This window comes from Lissotriton vulgaris, chromosome 6 (assembly GCF_964263255.1).
Source record: "Lissotriton vulgaris chromosome 6, aLisVul1.2, whole genome shotgun sequence".
NCBI classification, from domain to species: domain Eukaryota; kingdom Metazoa; phylum Chordata; class Amphibia; order Caudata; family Salamandridae; genus Lissotriton; species Lissotriton vulgaris.
The window spans coordinates 316,584,923-316,607,104 of record NC_141694.1 but is presented as its reverse complement, the minus strand read 5'-3'; the positions used below and the strand labels follow the sequence as shown (position 1 = coordinate 316,607,104).

Here is a 22,182-nt window from a genome sequence, read left to right as displayed (position 1 = left end):
ATGCGTGAATATCGCTGCATTCTCAGCGATATTCACGCATTTTGCTGCTATCGCTGCATATTTTAGCACAATGGAGAAAAACGTTGCTAATAGTATGTTTTCTCCGCTAACATATCCAGCGATAGGCAGCGATTAAAAAATCGCTGCTAAGCCTATTTAGCGATAAATATCGCTACTTGTTGGTAATATGCCCCATTGTTTTTGTAATTCTAAAGTGGTATTGGGACCAAGATTTCAAGAGGATCAAAGCAAATCAAGACACTTTGCTTAGGTGTGAAAGAATTTTAAATATTCACTGAAACCCGATTTACACACATTATCATTTGTTTGAAATATAGTTTTATCGGTAAAAAGGTACGCCTTTACAAATTTAGTGGCAATATCAGTGGAAAATGTGCTGTCTGTAAATGACAATGTGCTACCGCACAATGCTTTAGTTGCATTAAAAAATAACCTGCCTCGTCGTGAAAGTTTGGGGTTCTAAACATTGGGGGGTCCACTGCACTAAAGTCTTTCTTAATGAATGTAGATGCAGTTTGCACTGCTTCGAGGTGGCAGGGCCAGGGGCGGCTTCTCTGCTATGGCGGAGGAGCATCGCCTCACTGCTTTTTCATAGTGCAAGAAGCAGAAACATAAAATGGTAATAACTTTTAGGTATTACCATTTTATGTTTGTATTGTGAGCGAGTGGGTGGGCAGGGCTGCACTGCTCTCCAAGCAAGGCAGGGGAGGAGTTGTGTGCCCACTCCTGAGTGTGCAAAGTATGTTTGGTCGGCCCACTCGGGCCGCCCAAACAGCACTGTCCCGACCAATCAAACCGCTGCATTGGCTTAGGGGAGGGGTCCTGGCTGCCTGCTTCCTGTTCCTGTTGGAGGCAGGAGAGCAGGAGCCAAGAAGATGTGGGACCCGGCCTCAAGGTAAGTAAAACACTTTTTTTACATTAAAACAGCCCCTCCCCGCGCGAGCCCCCCTGCGACCCCACCTGTGAGCAGCCGCGGCCGCTAGTGGGAGTACCTGCTGGGCGGTGACGTGGGGAGAGGGGGGGGCAGGGTGGGTGGTAGCAATGTATGGATTACGGAGCTTTACAGGTACGTAAACATATAAATAAATAACACGAATTTCGTTGTGCGCACTGCATCGCATTTGGTGATGCGATTCATGTGTAACGGGTCAACTCCACTAATTTCCAACTTGATTATACAGTTATTGAGATAAGATAAATTGAAGTGCTTCACCTATTCTACTTGCAATCGAGAAATCCCCAACAGCTTCACGTTAATAGTGAAATACTCCCCTCTGGTGGACAAAGTCAGAATAATATCTTAAACCTTTTTTTAATAAATCATTTGATCCATTTTAGATTTTTGTTCCTCTCTCGACGTGCTCAGTTTATCAAGCAAGATTCTTCTACTTGCCTTGCTTCCAAAGGGTCTTTGAGAGATGACAGCAGATTTAGCATTCCGGTGCCTCATTAATGTAACCTACTTCTATCACGTATGCCTGTGGAAGAGTACAGTCTTAAGAATAACCCTGGGCGTAGTACTAAGCTACGCTCGCGGAGTGTGCGTAGTTTGCGCTACTACGCGCTACGCTAATTGCACGTAGCACTGTGCAAAAATGCATAGCGTAGCATAGTGGGCATTTTTTGCTTGCTCACGGTCCTCAATGTCAAGTTGGCGACCGCGGGCAAGCAAAATCAACATCGCGGTGAGACTTTTTCCTCGTTCGCGATCAGCAACATCAAGTTGGCGATCGCGAGCGTGGAAAATAAACCTCCCGGCAGGACTCTCAACATGGGGAGGTCAGGTTTCTCATTGCGGGTGGTCACGTATGCTGAGAAACTACCAGTCCGCATTGAGAAAGCTGCCGCTCGAGTACAAATCTACTTGAGCGGCAGAAAACGACCGCTTGCACTGTGCAAGATGCCGTTTGCAATGATTGCACAGTGCAGACAAGCATCAGGCACTGTGCAATCAGTGTGAAAAGCATTTTTCCTACTGCACTACGCAGTTCAGGTAGCTCGCGAAGTGCACTTCGCATAGCTACGCGTAGCGCTACTATGCAAACTATGCCCAGGGTTACTTAAGAACAGGTACGGTTGACAAAATCATTCTTTAAACAATGTGGGCTCTTTTTTAAAGGCGGCATGCAGTGATTGACAAGAGATCGTTTATTCGTCAATTACTGACTACAGCAATGATACATTTCTCATACTCGGTTTATGATGTAATGTCTATTCTTTGTCACCTTTCTAAGAAAAGGGGTGTAGGGGCACCTGTAATACCTCCCACACACCCACTGGAGCTTACAGGGGGTAAACTTCTCCATAGTGTCATCTAGGAGTTAATTTATGGGATTTTGGCATAGGGCAGCGCAATAAGGCACCTTGAATGCACAATGCAGCATACATGGAAAGAGGAAAACAACAAGGAGAAATCAACATATTTCTCCTCGTTTCACCTCACCTCGTTACGCCTCAGCTCGTGAGGTGCATGGATTTGGCTGTTCCCCAGGTTTACATCTCTTTGTACATCTGGGGCAGCGTCAAATTGCATGGGAAAACCCACTGCAACATGCATGGAACTCCTCTCGGGCGCAGAGTAAGGCAATGCAGCGATTTGTGCTGCGTCGCCTTACTCATGATTTATGAGGCAACTCAAAGTCACACAGCTTGGCTTTGTGTGACTTCATAGATCGAAATGAAAGCCCTGCATCACACATGTACCATTTTATGTTGTGCAAAAGTGATGCAGGGTTCTCATAAATAAGCCCCCTGGTTGTAAAGGGGATGCCAGGAAAACCTGTAACACCTCCCACACATCCGCTGGAGCTTACTGGGATAACCTTCTCCTTGGCAAATTAGGCTGGCAGGAGGCTTATGATAAAGTTGTTTCCTCTGGCTAGAAATCCTTCTGCCTCTTGAAACCTGAAAAATGTCCTCGCCAGTTTGATGCACAGAACGTTTGAACTGAAGAGCTGCTATGCCGTTACGTTTCCTTTATTGGAGACTTCCTTTCTAGAGACCATAATATCAGCTGGGCACATATGTCAGCTATAACCCTGCAGTTACTTACTCCTAGCCATATCCTTCTCTGTAGCTTTGTGTCGCGACGATCTGTGGATCCACGTTCACCAACATTATAAGGCAGTGTCAATATCAATGCTCCCCTAGCAGCGGCACCTAATGGAACAAGATAGGCGTGATATGGAGTTAACCTAAAATATAACTCAAAAGAATTGGAGAATATAGACAAGAGTTGCAAAGAAGTCTGCACATCTGTGGAAAACAACTGAGGTTCACGGATTTGTTTTGCTGTCTATTTAAAAAGCCATTATTAGCTACAAAAAGCTGGTTATTAGCAAATAAAAAGGGAGTTATAAGCCATTTGAGCCTCAGAACCTTTCACTGGTCTATGTTGTATCATAGTTCTCATAACTCATCCTTCTTCCATCCCGAAAAAAATGTGAGAGATCCACTTAAGTCTTTTTCTTGTTGCCATGTTTTCTATCCTGAGGAAACACGGCATATATTACCCTTCTTTTTGACCAAACCAAGGACCTGCTTTCCCTCATGGACGCCATTTAGAGATCACCGGGCGTCGCAGCAGGAAACAACCTTTACAACGCGGTTGTTACATCGCGTTTCTTAACAACGTGGTTGTTACAACGACCGGTTGTTACAACACAATTTATTACATTGCAAGTCATTAGATCGACTTGCACTAGATGGCGCTCCACCACCTTCCCTACTGTTGGGCAGGGTGGAGTTGGATTAGTAAGTTATACTATTACTAATGTTGGAGCGCCATCTAGTGCAAGTCGATCTAATGACTTGTGATGTAATGGCATTGCGTTGTAACAACGGGTCGTTGTAACAACCACGTTGTTACGGAACACGATGTAAAAACATGCGTTGTAGCATGCTATATTCGTCGCAGCTGCAACTCTTGGCTATCATCTTGCGACCCCTAGCACTTCTTTTGCATCCCCTGGACTCGGAGATGGGAAAAGCAATTCCAAGTACAGTAGGTAAACTGTTTAATTTCTACTGATCACACTGGGAGATTACACTTTAAGTAAAAAAAGAAACATTCAAAAGTGGAATCTGCACCCTTCATAATACAAAATAAAAGTAAACAAATTTTAAAAATACACATTTTTTTAATTGTTGCCACAGTCCATCATTGTGAATATGTAAAAACATGTTTTTGAACAGAACCATCAATTCTATGTTCTTCGAGTGCGATAGTTCCTTACAAGTGATGGTGTCAAAACGTATTAACAATAAAAAGGAGGAATCAAGCCAACAACATAGTTCATATGCAATATATAGCCCCTATGAATTAGTTCCAATGGGCCCAACCACTACTGTTTTATTTAAACGTCTTTTTGTGCATCTCCATTCGCTTTAGCTATAACATTTCAATTCAGGGTCACGGGTCATATGATGTCACTTTCTGTAATGTCTTAACCAAAAGAAGGTACGTTGTTCCTATACTGGTTCACAGAAAAACAGGAGGGTTCCGGCGAGGCAGGGGTAGGTTTATTGCTTGGAGCCTCTGGAACGAAGTTCCTCAGGACACTTCACTATGTGTGTCCCTGACCAGCCGGCATCCGCCGAGGCATTCCTATTAAATGTGACTAGATTGTCCTCTATAACTGCGGGAACTTCCCCCGTGGTTCCTTTATGTGATTGTCCTCTATAACTGCGGGAACTTTCCCCGTGGTTCCTTTATGTGATTGTCCTCTATAACTGCGGGAACTTCCCCGTAGTTCCTTTATGTGGTAGGTAGGTTTTTCACCTTATCACATCGTGTAGATAGTCTTCACTAAGGTCCTGACGAATTGCCTTCGGGCATGAAACATGTTGACCCTTTGAATAAGAGTGGGGCGCTAACCTCTTGATCTAATAGGGTCATATAGTCGCCACACACTCTTTGTTTTAATTTTAATCAGGCAGGGAACCCTATTAGAATAAAGGCCATGTATGGGACTTCCAGACCTGCTTTTATTTCTGCACTCACTAGCACAGCATGTCTACACTTAAGAGGCCCCTCACCCCCAAGACACCAAACGGCATGGAACAAAATATCTCCGCCAAAGAGCCCCTCATTGGGTGCCCGTCGGGTATTGCAGCGCCGACCCCACGAGGAGCAGGCCCAATGATGAAGCATGACACCTGCTGGCTGGGTGTGTGAGGGCCCTGGTTCCAAAAGGAATTATTCCCCTGCAGTGTAACATCAGTAGGACTACCTGTAACGGTGACATAACGAGTCTCGGCGCACCAGAGAGGGGCACGACTGCTGTAGGAGCTTCCTGATGGAACTGTTGTGTTCTCTGGGACTTCTCCCTCCATGCGCCAGGTCAAGTGATTGGTTTCTATATACTCGTTTTGTCACCGTTTTGGCGGAATTTCCTCCACATAGCCTAATACTAATGGGCATGAGTGACTTATACCCCTTGTAACATTCAACACCTAACTAAGGTAAGGGGGTTATCGTGTAAGACTGGGTCAGTAAGACGTCCTGAAGAAGACCAAGGTGACCCATCAACTAAGGGCTAATATAGGTCGAAACATGTTGACTAGAGCAGTAAAGGAGGGGCGCTAGTGGGTCCTAATACCCTACTTTTGCGCTACCATCCATTCATTTTTTAATCCTGACCTTGGAACCTACGAATAAAGCAGAATTTGGTATCCAGGAGCCAGTTTTAACTTTTCCCTACTGCATATTGTTTGTCTATCACTGTACTCAGTCTTGAGCTGTTGATTTCTGTTTGTGAACACTGTTGTCACTATCAATTTCGTGTTGTACGTCATTCTTGTATTTCTTTGTTCCCCTTCCCTATGCTTCACCCGGAGTGTGGCTACGCAAGGGTGTCGTAGCAGACCCGATGATGAAGCATGTCACACAGATTGTGTGTGAGTGAGGGCAGTTTTTCATCACTCATGAGTGTGCCATTGCTTGTACACTCGTGATTAGTTTGTGTATGGTTTGTTTTCTCCACCCCTCTTAGGTGTATACTATAGTGACGTAGGGGGTTCGGGTGGTTGAACCACATTTAGACCCTCTCCGCTCCTGTGTGTGAGAAAATATTAATTTCTCCTCATATTTTGCTCTTTCTATGTGTGCTGCATTGTGTAGCACACATAGAAACAGCAATTCACCTTTAAAAACTGTTTATGTGCAGGAAGGTTTCCCTTCCTGCACGTAAACAATCCCCCCTGCGCCCAGGCACCCTTGCAACATGAAGCAAGTGTGCCTGCGCTGGCGCTAGGAAGCTTTTTTAATGCCAGCGCTAGGGGAAATGCAGGAGTGTTCCATATTTTTGTGAATACAGGGCATCCCTCTGTTTTGAAAATGGCATGCAGTGTTGTTGAATTTGGCTCCAACATTTTCTTGTACATATCCCCCTTTGTGTCCTGGTTCAAGGGGGGCCTGGCCTGGCACTGCAGGCTGGACTTTTCCCACGAGGAGCAGGGTCAAGCCTGATTTGCATATGGCTGGGTCCAAACTGAGATGGCATGGTGGGCCAAATATGATGAATTGGGATGCAGCTCAAGCGATTGCCAGTGGCTGAGATTAATTCAAGCCTTCCATCCATCACCTTTTTGCTTTTGCATTTGGGCTGCCCTAAGTGCACAGGACATGCCCAGACGTGAGTCCCAGGCTCACTGTGCCACTGGAACCAAACTATACCTAGCTGAAGATCCCTAACTAGGGCAAAACCAGTCTTAGGTTGCAAGTGTTCCGGTTCAGGGAGGACCTGGCTGGCAGTTCAGGCTGAACTGTGCCCATGAGGAGCAGGGTCAAGACTGGTTTGCATGTGGCTGGGTCCAAACTAAGGTGGCATGGTTGGCAAAAAACTATGGATTGGGGTAAGGCCCAAGCGATTGCCAGTGGCTGAGATTAATTCAATTATTTCATCCATCACCTTGTTGTTTTTGCATCCATATGAGACCAGCAGGAGTGTCCATGACATGTTTAGCTTCAAAGAGAAACAAGCACTGGCGTTGCCAATAGGTTTCGCATTTGGAAAGTTGGAGCTATTGGTTTTGTAAATGACATTTTATATTTATATATCGTTATTGGCATTGTCAATAACAATATATAAATATAAAATGTCATTTACAAAACCAATAGCTCCAACTTTCCAAATGCGAAACCTATTGGCAACGCCAGTGCTTGTTCTACGCACTTAGTTACCTTAGAGATACTTGTGCTCAAAACATTTAAGAGTCTAATGCTATTGTCTGTGCTTTGGTTAAGTCATCTGCTGCTAAATGTCTGCGTACTAGATCTTACAAGCAGAAATGAGATTCTTTTTATCTTTATTTTCTGTTTTTTTATTATTATTATTTTCTTTTAATCTTTTGCAAAGGTTTTAATTAACTGAAACAAATAAACACTTCATACCATGCAATGTCCATTTTGTCCAGTCTTAAGTGTTTGGTTAGAGGAGGGAATGTGTTTTTTTCCGGCACAATGACAGAGGGGGATGGCCACAGGGAAGGAGTTAACATCCACATAGTTGAAATTAGCTTCAAAGCATTTCTGATGTACTCTCACTTTAAGAATGGAAGCATCTCACACAGAAACAACATAAAAATCTAAACCAGTCCGAGATAATAGGAGAAAAACAAAAACAATAACGCCACACGCGTGGATCTTTCAAGGTTCATGTGAAAGGGTAAGCAAGCTTTCTTCAAATTGAAATTAGAAATGTGCTTGCCATTACTTTCCAATGTGCTTTGTGTGTCTTCCCTATGCTATCAATTTCCCTGTAGCTTTGTCCGTGACATCTACTGTGGCAAAGGCGAGGCTTCTTCCTTGCTTCAAAATCTGAGCAGTGATTAACACTGAGTCTCCAATTTTAGCTGCATTCATGTACGTAATGTTCATATCCACACTGAGCCCTGGAATTCCTTTTTCTGTGAACGCAAGCGCTGCGGTTGAAACAACATCTATTAGAGTGGCTGTCATACCACCATGCATCCTTCACGTTGTGCCGGTGTGTGTGCACTTTCGAAAGTGAATTACAGTGACAAGCAACCACTCGAGATAAGATAACACCAGCAAGAATGTAGCCAGGCCTCATTGATGGATGCCAGACGTCGCTCTATAGCTGCCTTCTGCTATTGTGAGTTAATGCCTGTGTGTGAAAGCCCGATGCGCTTGGAGAGTGTATGCTGGCAAATGGCCGGCGGGAAGCCGGATGGGGGCGGGAGAGCCTGGTGGGGGGGCGGGAATGCGAGCGAGGGGAGGAGAAGTGTGGCAGGCGGATTAGGGAAATGCGCGGAGGGAAGCCGGATGGGGGCGGGAGAGCCTGGTGGGGGGGCGGGAATGCGAGCGAGGGGAGGAGAAGTGTGGCAGGCGGATTAGGGAGATGCGCGTGCTTGTGTGGTCACGTGACCCGCTTTTGTGGTCACGTGACTCACATGCACTGTGGAAAACCCGCAGTGGTTTGACGAGTCGATGGAGCACTTGAATTTTCGCCTATTACATTCGCAAGCGAATGATAATAGGCGAAACCTAAAAAGTTATCCTTGTGGGGTGTGCATGCTCTACATACATGCACACTGAAAACCGTGCTGTATTCATACTTGTTATTATAATATTATTGTTTTTATTAACACAAGTTAACTTTAGGGGTTGAGTGAATGTTTCCATCACTGATGCCTAAATAGGGGAGTAGCAAGTAGCATCAGTTTATCTGTGACTTAATGTGTGCCCCCCCCCCCCCCCCCCCAGAAGTTCTTTTCTAGGAATACCAATAATAGTATGGCTAGGGGTATTTAAAACATCTCATATAATAAAACATATAGAGAACATAATGCAGATGTATGTAATGACCTGTGCAGGTATGAGTAACATGGGTAATTGCTGTTTTGGGTAATTGACGGGGCCACTAAAATTACGTGATTCTATGTCAGTGTCGTTTTCCACATTATTATGCATTTGTTACATAACACATCACCTGCTAAATAAGCTACACATTTTAGCAAAACACAATTTGTTTCTAACTCAAACAGATCAAAAGTTACTAAACTCTACGTGATGTGTTGCCGTGCAGTAGAAGACCCTATGCAATAGTTGACAGGCCGCCTCTCTGTTGATTTTTACTATATTTATATGTTCAACTGGTATAAATTAGGTCAACCTTTTGCCCAAGCACTGTTATCTTGTTAAAAAATGACAAATTTCTGAAGTAATACTATCATAACATTTGACACATTACGTCATGTAATATACCTTTCCTTGCCAAATAATTTAGTCAACCCCGCTGCACAATTTTATGCTTCCATGCTGCACAATTCCAATGGCCCTGGTAAAAAATATAAATGACTTGTGTAGGGATTCACATTCAGTGTAAGAGATGTCCTCAACTTTTCAATGACTCTCCTTGGATTAAAATTGATCACATGTCGGTACAGAACTACCCACCTTAGTTTATTGCATATGCAGGGGACACCATGCCTACAATTACAGGGCTACCAAGTTTGTCAGCTTATGTGTGACATTTCATTGTTTACAGCCGCTGATATGTGACATTTTCAGGCCTCATATGTGACACTCTGACTGACACCTTGGGGAAAACGTTGTCTTTGACCCAAGCAGATAATTGTTATGCACAGGTAGCATGAAGTTTCCCTGATGCATGTTCAAGGAGCCTTTGCGGGTAGCTTACCCTACTTGTGTCAGACATTTTACCTATCAATACAAATTGATTTCATTTGGACCTTTCACAATATCATGACGGACCTTTCAACAATAATTCCTTTACTGCCGCCTGCCACTATTATCACCTGCCCAATAAAATCTTGTGTTTAGTCCCCTTCCTAGCAGCCCCTTAGACACTTCCTCTGTATCACTGACTGCTTTCTTATAAACAAGGAAAAGATTTTATTTTGGAAACTAAAATAACCACTGCAGCTGTACATTCCTGCTATGGAAGCTACCGGTATGAAAATACAAATGTGCTTTATGGAACAGAAAAGGCTTTCATGCTCCACATGTGTACAATAAATTATCAATTAGACCTTACACAGTGACCTCGGATTTTTCCATTTCAGCTATGCATAGTAAATGCATTGCATTCTGGTACTATTAGTTCTGTGGGACAAGGAAAATAACAAAGCAAGATACATCTGACAAGAGAGAGGTTGAGATCTCTGCTTCAGAATCCTGCCGCTTAATCTGGTAATTTAAATATTGAATTCACTAGGGCAGATTTATAACGACTGGCGCATCCCTGCAAATCAGCAGGGATGCGCCAGGTAAGATGTGTCACGCAAGTGTACCCTTGCGCCTCCACAGATGCGCCGCATTTACTATGCGGCGCATCGTGACGCAAGGATAAACAGATGCGTGACACATGTCCCGTCGGAAGGGTGGTGCATTGCTGGAGTCGTGTCGCAAGCGCGATGCAACTCCAGCTATGCTCGTGGCCTGCGCATACATAACGTGGTGCCTCACGCCTTACACCGTGCGCCTGCTTCAAGAGGGCGCAAGGTTTAGACGCAACGGCGTCAGAAAAGTGACTGAGTGGAATCTTGTAGATTTCACTCAGCCACTTTACCGAGGCTTTATTGCGCCGGAACACCCACATGAAACCTGACACAGGTTTCATGTGACGCAGGGCTGTACAACGTGACACATCTCCCTAGATGTGTCACGTTGTAAATAGGGCGCAACGTGACGCATGGTTTATGCTTCCGCTGCATCACAAAAGTGATGCATCTTGCGGCGCAAAAGTGGAGCAAAGGGGCTCGTAAATCTGCCCTGCTGACTTTTTTATGTAACAGGTTTTATTTTGGTATTAACCGAAAATACATGAAGCACTTGTAAATATTTCAGTAAAGCTGATCACTTTTGTTTTCAGTGCTGTGCTTTTATCGTATATATTTGTCAATTATTTTTAAACTATGGGGCCTATTTACGAGCCGAGTTGAGTCACCCTTGCACCACGCAAGGTGGTGCAAAAGCGACACAAGTCATAAATGAGATTTATGAAGCGACTTACGGCCCCAAGTGGCTCAATAAATCTGGAGTGAAGCAATGCAGTGCAAATTGCTGCATTGCCTTACTCTGAAATGGGAAGGCATTCCATGGGCGTTGCGTGGGTGTTTTCACACAACTCCCATGGCTTTTGACGCATTCCCAGATTTATTTGAACTGGTAGGCCTGGGAATACGCTGAAATATCTTTACTTCTCTACGTTGCTTTCTCTTTCTATGTGGGCTGCATCCTGAAGCACACATAGACAGAGGAATATGCCTCTCAGGATTGTTTTGTGGTTCCTGCACAAAAACAATCCTGCATGCAATGGGGGCACCCAAGGGTGGCTGCGTTGGTGCTAAGCTGCCAAAAGGCACCAGCGGAGGGTAAAAGGCAGGGAATTTGACTTAAAATACTGCTCATTCCTGCCCTTTCCCTGTCACGTACTGCAGCGCAGCAGGTCACCGTTCGTAAATAGGCCCTGTATATGTATTGCATATTGTTTTTAACTTTGCCCTGGCGCATTATTCAAAGTTATTCAGAGCATGCCCGAGGGAAACAAGAACTCTGGGTTTCCATCAGATCCTTTAATTACAACATTGCGAAATCACCTGCAATGACTGGCATTTACAGCCTTATTCATGAAGGCTAAAGCGGCTCGCAAAGGGCCGGATTCTGAGAATCCGGCCCTTTGCGAGTGCGATTTTTGCATTTGGGATTCAGCATCCCAAATGCAAAAATCGGTAATTGCAAAATCGCTAAATTGCGAGGAATTACATTTAAGGAATCTCTATTTGAGATTCCTTAAATGCAATTCATGAAGCATTTGAAAATTGCGAAAATGCAATTTTGGGCCGCTATTTACCGAGAGGTCAGACCTCTCGGTAAATAGCAAAAACTTAGAAAAATGCTTTTAAAAGCATTTTTCTAAGTTGCATGTTGCACACACACATGTCCTTTGGACATGTGTGTGCGCAACACCCGTTTCAATTTGCATTTAAGGGGTGCTACAGGGTGTCCTTTGGACACCCCTGGCACCCTTTAAATCGCTATCTTATTTGCGAGTAGCAAATTGCTAATCGCAAATAAGGAATACTCCCCATGCATTCCTATGGGCCTTTTGGCCCATAGGAATGCATGGGGAGTTATTCCTATTTGCGATTAGCAATTAGCTAATCGCAAATAAGGAATCAGTGGGAATCGCAATTAATATTGCGATTCCTACATGATTACCGTTTTGCGAGTCTCAAATAGCGATTCCTTATGATTCGCTATTTGAGCCTCGCAAAACGGCCCGATCATGAATCAGGCTGTAACTGTCCTGGACTTATGTATTTTCCCTTATCAATACATATCTTTAACAGCTAATATAAGAAGAAATACTTTAGAATGTGTTCTAGAGTAGTCCTAATGACCTCTAACTGATAACTTACATAAACAAAGACATAAAGGCAATGTTAAAATAAATACATATTACTTCATATAAAGTTTAACCTAACAATTGTGTGTAGGCTTTTGCAGAAACTTAAAATGTGAAGAGTGGGCTAACATTTTTCTCTGGGAAAGGTGGCAACCCAACCTCTACTCCAGTCAATTCTGTGCTGCCTCTTCCCTCTAACATGCAGTGCTCTGTGGAGGACTCTCTCTCTCTCTCAGGGCCCCCCACCAACTCCTTTCTTTTTAGCCCCCGGCCAGCGCTTTGTCAGCTCAAAACAGGCAGCACACTGCAGCTGATTTAGAGAAACACACACTGCACAGACAAGGGTCTTAATCACGAGCGTGTTAATTACTCCTTTGACAGTGCCTCCATGTTAAGCCTGATTGCTTTTGTGCCAACCTACCAGAGAGTTAAACACAGGTTCATTTAGTGACTTTGGTGGTTCACGCCTAACAGGGATTGTGTTTATTATTGAGTGGGGCTTCCACCCTTCTCAACTAATAAACCGATTCCTTAGAAACTGTTTTTATAAGTGAAAGTATTTCTTCATTAATCGGTGAGTTTGTGTGTTATTAGGCATGGTACTCCTGTATGGAGGCTCGAGAACCATGGAAGGTCAAGAAAACACAACCACTTCTTGTTGTCCAGGCTGTGTCATGGTCTGTGCCAAAAAAACGCTAACTAGCAATAGCTAAGGAAGAGGTTATTTTTTGTTACTTTCTCTGTGTCGATTGTAATTGCTTTGCACAACTGCCTAAAATGTCTTTAGTAAGATCTAAAAATACAAAAGTAGGGGACACGTGTTTGCTCCAAAAGTGTGCTTTCGCCAATTGCTGTTTTGAAAATACAAAACACTAATAGTACAAACTATTTTGAAATGCATTTTTTATGTTTATCGCTATAATAAAACATTTGCTTTAATTATGTGTTCTTTGTAGAATACTATGGACATTCCTGGATTACAGCTGGCTAACCAAGAGTATTACCCCTATGTCTGCTACAAGATTGACCTCAATATCCTCAACTACAACTGACATGGGCCATGTTGCAAGCCTCCACTTCACTCTTGCAGAATTTAGGGATTTTGCTTAAAGAAATTAGCAGTGCGAATCGCGCTGTATTTTAAGAGATTTTCACATGAATAAATGACTACAGAATATGTACATTATAAGTATTTGAGCAGTCTCCCTTTTCTGTATAAAAATACACTGTTCAATCATTGAAGAAAAGTTTTATATGGTCAGCCAAGTAAACAGCATTATGTGGCCTTAAACAATATAGAAACATTATTGTTGTATTTATTTTTGTATATTACAATAAATATAGAATGAAAATTATATTTCTGGGTTTGTTCTTCATTAAGTACTCAGAATATATGAAAAAAAATCACTGACATGTGTGCTTAAGCAGGTTGCTGACCGCAGTAGCGCAACTGAGCGAGGCCCCTGCAGAAAAAAATGTTCAACTGTAGGAGATTCGATTGCACCATCGCAAAAATATTTAGTGGTTTGTGAAGAGTGCATGTAAAATGTATGTATGTATGTGTGTTCTTATATAGCACTCGACTTACCCTAGGGCATCTCGGCGCTTGCCTTGGGAACCCATCCTGGCTTTTCCCTGTGAGATAACCCATACTGGGCATCCCCAAGGTGAAAGCCAGGCATCCCGCCTCGGGGGGCCGTAGTGGAGATTAAGCAAGCTTAATGACCAGAGTTGCAGAGTGTGAACCCGTGATTAGAGTGGGCACCGAAGCGAGAATTATCGAGTCTGTGGACAATTGGGCTCAGGACCCTGCCGCGTCGGGAATTGAACCCTGGTCCCGAGTCTGACCTCTGCTTCAGGGTATGCCTCCTCTAACCAGTGACAAAAACAACAAGTGATGGACCGAATGTGGATCAATGTCACACATTCCCCCAGTCAAAAGATCTGGGCCCAAATCCATCGTTTTTTTGCACTCCACACCACCCTGGGTTAGACAATGGCGATATGCAAATCAGCTCTGACCCTGTTGCCCCATGGGAACAGTCCAGTCCGAACTACAAAAGCCATGTCCTTCCCAGAACGGAATCAAGCATCCGAGGACTGGACCGGTTTCGAGGTAACACCTCTCATCAGCCCGGCTAGCTTGACTCCAAGTGGTGTGGAGTGCCTGGGACCCACGTCTGGGCATCCCCAGCGCACTTAGGGCGGCAATTACAAAAACAACAAGTGATGGACCGAATGTGGATCAATGTCACACATTCCCCCAGTCAAAAGATCTGGGCCCAAATCCATCGTTTTTTTGCACTCCACACCACCCTGGGTTAGACAATGGCGATATGCAAATCAGCTCTGACCCTGTTGCCCCATGGGAACAGTCCAGTCCGAACTACAAAAGCCATGTCCTTCCCAGAACGGAATCAAGCATCCGAGGACCGGACCGGTTTCGAGGTAACACCTCTCATCAGCCCGGCTAGCTTGACTCCAAGTGGTGTGGAGTGCCTGGGACCCACGTCCGGGCATCCCCAGCGCACTTAGGGCGGCAATTACAAGCGATGGATTTGGGCCCAGATCTTTTGACTGGGGGAGTGTGTGACATTGATCCACATTCAGTCCATCACTTGTTGTTTTTGCAATTGCCGCCCTAAGTGCGCTGGGGATGCCCAGACGTGGGTCCCAGGCACTCCACACCACTGGAGTCAAGCTAGCCGGGCTGATGAGAGGTGTTACCTCGAAACCGGTCCAGTCCTCGGATGCTTGATTCCGTTCTGGGAAGGACATGGCTTTTGTAGTTCGGACTGGACTGTTCCCATGGGGCAACAGGGTCAGAGCTGATTTGCATATTGCCATTGTCTAACCCAGGGTGGTGTGGAGTGCAAAAAAACGATGGATTTGGGCCCAGATCTTTTGACTGGGGGAGTGTGTGACATTGATCCACATTCAGTCCATCACTTGTTGTTTTTGCAATTGCCGCCCTAAGTGCGCTGGGGATGCCCAGACGTGGGTCCCAGGCACTCCACACCACTGGAGTCAAGCTAGCCGGGCTGATGAGAGGTGTTACCTCGAAACCGGTCCAGTCCTCGGATGCTTGATTCCGTTCTGGGAAGGACATGGCTTTTGTAGTTCGGACTGGACTGTTCCCATGGGGCAACAGGGTCAGAGCTGATTTGCATATTGCCATTGTCTAACCCAGGGTGGTGTGGAGTGCAAAAAAACGATGGATTTGGGCCCAGATCTTTTGACTGGGGGAGTGTGTGACATTGATCCACATTCAGTCCATCACTTGTTGTTTTTGCAATTGCCGCCCTAAGTGCGCTGGGGATGCCCAGACGTGGGTCCCAGGCACTCCACACCACTGGAGTCAAGCTAGCCGGGCTGATGAGAGGTGTTACCTCGAAACCGGTCCAGTCCTCGGATGCTTGATTCCGTTCTGGGAAGGACATGGCTTTTGTAGTTCGGACTGGACTGTTCCCATGGGGCAACAGGGTCAGAGCTGATTTGCATATTGCCATTGTCTAACCCAGGGTGGTGTGGAGTGCAAAAAAACGATGGATTTGGGCCCAGATCTTTTGACTGGGGGAGTGTGTGACATTGATCCACATTCAGTCCATCACTTGTTGTTTTTGCAATTGCCGCCCTAAGTGCGCTGGGGATGCCCAGACGTGGGTCCCAGGCACTCCACACCACTGGAGTCAAGCTAGCCGGGCTGATGAGAGGTGTTACCTCGAAACCGGTCCGGTCCTCGGATGCTTGATTCCGTTCTGGGAAGGACATGGCTTTTGTAGTTCGGACTGGACTGTTCCCATGGGGCAACAGGGTCAGAGCTGATTTGCATATTGCCATTGTCTAACCCAGGGTGGTGTGGAGTGCAAAAAAACGATGGATTTGGGCCAGATCTTTTGACTGGGGGAGTGTGTGACATTGATCCACATTCAGTCCATCACTTGTTGTTTTTGCAATTGCCTCCTCTAACCAGTGAGCCACACTTCTCCATCCATTCTATGAAGGTTTACTAGCAATGTAAAAGCATGGACACACTTTTCTCCTTGTAGAAAGGGAATTTAGAATAAGGCTGGGTCCAAAGCTTACAGGATTTGGGTCCTGATGATGCAGGTATTTGAAAAGCGCCTGTAAAATCAAAGGGGCCCTGATTCACAAACTGAATTTTGAAGTACGTAAAGTAGTATTACTCACAAACTACAAAATGCAATTCTCAAACCTACTGCAGAGATTATGCAGCTCCTTATCTTTTCTTTTCCACGGTGGTGGAGATCTCCATACATTTAGTAGTAGTAAATGTGGGAGGAACTACAGAGAGTAGTGGTAAAATAGAGGTTAATTGCTACTAAATGTGAGGGGTTTAGGAAAATTTAAGGAGGGGTTTTGAGAGAAATGGGGATTCATGCTAATACAAAACACAACCCCACAAAAGAGTAAGACAATTGCATCACAAAATACACCTCTAAAGTTACTACAGTCCTAAAGGTATCAAAACATCCCAAATACACTTTATCCCAGCCTTGAAGTAAGACCCGCACTGCACATGGCCAACTACTGGCACTGCAGAACACTATATTACAAAATAGTGGAGGCACGGAATCCTACTAACGACCCATAAGAGCTAATGTTAAATGGACAAAATGAGTTTGACATGTAAAATTATATATCAGGTTAAGGCCTGAACTTAAACTTCATCACAACTACTTGTTCCAATGACTTCTTTTAATCTTAGATGTAGGATATCACTGCAAAACAGACAAACAGGCAACATGTGTTTCGAGACAGTCTGTGCTTCAGGTATGTTTTTTTTTTTTATACAGATTTGATTTGTCATAGATCACATATATTGCATATTTCCGGAATCCAAAGACTACTGCACACATCAATAAATCGGCAATAACATCTTAGACTTTTATAGAGAAACTAATAACCCCCCCCCCCCTCACCTCCCCCCATTTGCACTGATGCTGCCACTGATAACCATAGGAAGTCCTGAAGGAGCATACCAAGTCCATCGAAACACACTATCCACCCCACAAACCATCCACCTGTCAAATTGTCGGGGGTGCGGCCCCCTCCGGCGGCGGGTCTAAGTCCAGCCTGCGATAGTCCGCCCATCTCTTCCAAATCTTAAAGTGTTTACGGGGGCATCCCCTAGCTATAAATATCGGCAGCTCGAGTCCCATGCAAAAGTCCATGCCATTTTTCCATGCAGTCAATGGCGGAGCTCGAGGCCCCTTCCACGCCCTGGCTATGTCCCTCTTAGCCAGCGTGAGGCCCAGCAATAACAGGTGACGCTTGTATCTGTTGCCCCCAATCCCTTCCATCACATTCAGCAAAGCCAATCTCGGCGTGCGCGGGAGCTCCCATGCCAATACCTCGGATAAACAGGCAAACACCCCTCTCCTAAACCTAAGCAGCGCCGAGCACCTCCGGACAGTATGCAAAAGTGTACCCTCATCCATCCCGCAGCGGAGACAATCAGGGGAGCCAATCATTCCCGCCCTCCACAGGCGCTCTCGGATAAAGTATGTATAATGTAAATATTTGAACTATACCAGGCGCAGGCGGGTGGAGATGCCCCCCCCCCCCCCTGTGGGCTCGCCAATGCTTAAGCCCAGTCCTCTTCCTCCAAGTCCCCTACGTCCCCCCCCCCCACGCCATCCTAAGTCTGTGTAGGTCAGTGGAGCAGTGGTGAACTAACATCTGGTAAATACGTGAAATTTTTCTATCAGGTAGTTCCCCCATAAACACCTTAGCCTCTAATGGACTAAAATCAGGAAGGGACCCCAAGTCGGTCAGGTGAGGTGTCAATGCATGCCTAAACTGTAGGCATGCATTGAAAGAACTGGGACCGCGGCATCCCATACTCATCTTGAAGGTTTTAGAAGGATTTCAGTGTAAGAACTGACATTACATCCCCTAGAGAGGAGATTCCTATGGCGTCCCAGCCCCGGAAGCCCTGCAGCACATTTAGACGGTGGAGGCGTACATTCTGCCAGAGAGGAGTCTCTTGGGTCAGCACGTTCCACCACCCCATCCTGCTCAGCGCACACTTCCAGATGTAGAATACCACCTGCGTGGTGGAAGGAAGACACCGTCGAAGTGATGCAGAGTACAGCAGCCAATGTACGGACACTGAGCCCATCAGGTGACGCTCGACCCCGAAGGCCGGGCCCCCTCTGTCACCGTACCACCACTCATTGAGAACAAGTAAGTGCGCCGCCTGATAGTAGGAAAGAACATCAGATGTAGCCAACCCCCCAGTGTAGGAGGATAGGAAACACATACGCAGGGCCACCCGTGCGATCCCCCCCTCCCACAGAAACCCACTTAGCGCCGAGTTGACATGTTGGAACCAGCGGGGCGAAATCTGGTAAGGGTGATTTTGTAGTTGATACACTAGGCGGGGGAGCGCTACCATTTTAAAGATGGCCGGCCTTCCATATACCGTCAGAGGCATGCGGGACCATACCTTCAAATCCTCGCGCGTACGGTCCCATACCTGGGTCAAGTTACGATCTCGTGAGGCGGCTGCTGCTTCCGACAGGTACACCCCTAGGTATTTCATCCCTCCAGACGCCAGCTGGAGGCCCGAGGCCCAGGCTCCCACCTGCCACACTCCGCCCAGGACCCACAGCTTCGATTTGCCCGGATTCATATAGAGTCTGGAGTTTTCACAAAAAATCTGCATAATACGTAGCAGCCGCGGCCCCGATCGATCCAAATTGGTAAGGAAGAACAGGACGTCATCAGCATACAGTCCACCTAAAGCCCTTAAATTGGGCGTCTATGCGCACCCACGCTGCCAAGGGCTCCATGGCGAGCGCGAACAGGTAGGGAGAGAGGGGCAGCCCTGTCGCATGCCCCGTTGGACCGAAAGGAGCGAAAGATTGCTCCCCCCACTCGTACTGACGCCGTGAGGTCTGCATATAACAACTGTAGATAGGTCGGTCATGAAGCGCGGGCCAAAATTGAGGCGCCACAGCAGGGCAAACAGATACACCCAGCTCAAGGAATCAAAGGCCCTATCCATATCTGCTAAGAATAACGCTGCCTGCTCCCCCAATCTCTCCCAGGCCAATATCGAGACATGAGCCCGTCTAATGTTGTGGCGAGTCGCCCTCCGAGGCATTAACCCGGCCTGGTCGGGATGGACCAAGTCCGTGATGTGGGGCTTGAGCCTATTAGCCAAGGCCTATGTCAGGACCTTAGCCTCGGTATTGAGCAGGGATATAGGGCGGTAGGACGCTTGACTCTCGGGGGTCTGCCCGGTTTTAAAAATACTACCACCTCTGCGTGCCGCCAATCCGGGGGAAGTAGGCCACTCTTGCGCGCCTCCTCCACAACCGGACGAAGATGTGGGGCCAGCTGTACAAAGAACCGCCTGAAAAATTTGCACGGAAAGCCATTGGGGCCGGGGGCTTTTCCAGGGTTCGGCTCTCCCAGGGCCGCGCCCAGTTCATCATCTGACAAGGGCCTGTCTAATTGCTCCTGCACGTCCTCTGAGACGATCCGTGGGGGGAGATCATCGATAAACCGCTGGATAACCTCTTCCGCAAGTCATTCCTTGGGCGCGTACAGATCTTCGTAGTATGCCGCAAAGCTCTCCGCGATGGCCGGTGGCTCAAGAATAGGTACCCCCTCCGGATCCAATATTCGGGGCAACGGCTGGGCGTGTAGAGTGCCCTGGCACAAGCGGTGGAGCATCTTGCTTGATTTATCTCCCCACTGATATACCCGGCTCCGTGTGGCTAACCAGGCCTGTCGTGCCTCGTCCATCAGTAACGCGGTATACCGCTACTGAGCCAACACAAGCTGTCGTCCAGCAGGTCCGCCACCTGCTTCCCGACCCCTATGCTCCAGTGCCGCCTTGTCTGCCTCCCGTTGCACCAAGTCCCGTTGCCGCTCCCTTCGCGCTGCAGCGCACCAGGAGATATCAATACCCCGCAGTGTGGGTTTTAAGGCCTCCCAAAGGGTAGCTGGGGATTCTACTGACCCTATATTAGACACTAGGTAGTTATCTATTTCTTTGGTCAAGTGCTCCCTATACTCCTCCTTCTGCATTTGCCACCCTGACATCCGCCACCTAAAGGGCTACCTGCCCGGGCCTATTTGGAACGTTAGGGCTACTGGCGAATGGTCTGACAAGGCTCTCGGCAGAATTGAGGCCGAAGTATCTTATGTGTCAGCCCCCTGGGGACAAAAATATAATCCAGCCTGGAGAATGATTTATGTACCATGGAAAAGTAGGTATACTCCCTGCGTGGGCCGTGCATATGTCTCCAGACATCAGACATCAGTCCAGTCGAGACCTGTGGTAAGGGCATGGCATGGAGTTTAGTGGAAGGGCCCCCCGCCTCGTCAGTCGCCCCGCTCCGCCACCTGTCGCATCCCAGCTCCAAATGGCTTAATGCTGCCTTGTGCTTTGTGCAATGGTTAGTGTGACAGGGGTGGGCAGTGAGTTTTGTGATGGGCGTTCCACCGCAACACTCCTTCATTTTGACACAGTCCCCTAGGTACAAGGGTGGCGTACATAGGAGGCAACGCCAAAATTCAGACCAGGTAAATCCTGGTCTTGTTAGCAAATCAAGGAGAAATGCATTATGTGTCCCCTGTTTTTGCTTTTTCCATGTGTACTGCCTTGTGCAGCACGCGTAGAAAAAGCAAAATGGCATGGTTTGTTTATGTACAGGAAGGTGCTCCTTCCTGTACATAAACAATCTTTTTAAAAAATGCCATTTTTGTCACTTTCATGTGGCTGCATGAAGCAGCACACATGAAAGTGATAGAACGGCATTTTAGGATTGGTTATGTGCAGGAAGGGACACCTCCCTACACATAAACAATCCTCCCTATGGTGCAAGGGTGCTTGCGTTGGCGCTAAGTTGCTAAACATAGTGCTATCGCAGGGGGAAGAGCACGGCTGCACCACAATCTTGATATTTATGGTGCAGCCTTGCATTTCAGAAGTGGCGGTGCGCAGCGTGAAGACAATGAGGTTAACGCTGCGCTCTGCAACTTCCTTGTACATATCCCTCTTAGAATTTTGCTTAATACCTGTCAAAAGCAGTAATAGTTTAGCTGTACCAGCATTGCTATAGTATAAAAAATATCAGAAAGTAAATACAATTGCTTCAACTAGTGTATACCAGGGCAATTGTACAAAGTAATTTAGTCCATCAGACAAGTGATCATACCCATTGTCACAGTAGCACTATTATTCCTAACATTCCTCCACTGTACACACGCAACACCCAAACACTTCCGGTCAGAAAGGCTCAGTTATAGTAAATGAAATGGCGCTGCCAAAAAATTTGAAATGCGCCCCTCACCGAAGACATCATTAATTCAATATATACCTTTTAACCAAGAGTAAAAAGTATTAAAGAAAAATAATGTTGGTGGGGGAATACGTTTTTTCACACTATCATTCAAAATGTAATATGTATACATTTAATTATTTAAACTTTTATTATTTACTACACATTTAATTTGATAAGCCAACGTGCTCTAACTTATTATTTTATTATTTAAAGATCAATAATAACAAATGTAAACTATCTTGCACTTGTAATTATGCATTAAAGTACTTTTATTTCTGTTTAAGAATAATAAACTTTAAAAGTGTTCCCTATACTTTCCTGTATTGATAGCTCAACCCAGTTACTAGTAGTAACTTTACATTTGTACATTCTGTTGTAGAAGGCTTTAATGCTCAGGCAGATATGTATGCCTAAACCTAGGTGTAAACCTCCACTCAGGTGTA

General features: G+C 45.9%; 1 protein-coding gene across 1 annotated transcript in view; it reads left to right on the top strand.

Annotated features, from left to right (window-relative positions):
• Positions 1–13,773, top strand: part of ATP6V1C2 (ATPase H+ transporting V1 subunit C2) — a 290,949-nt gene extending 277,176 nt beyond the window's left edge. The window contains exon 13 of the mRNA XM_086926336.1: positions 13,373–13,773. Within this exon, the coding sequence (XP_086782462.1) occupies positions 13,373–13,468 (96 nt within the window). The 3' untranslated portion in view covers positions 13,469–13,773. The remainder of the gene's footprint in view (positions 1–13,372) is intronic.
• Positions 13,774–22,182: the final 8,409 nt, after the last annotated feature.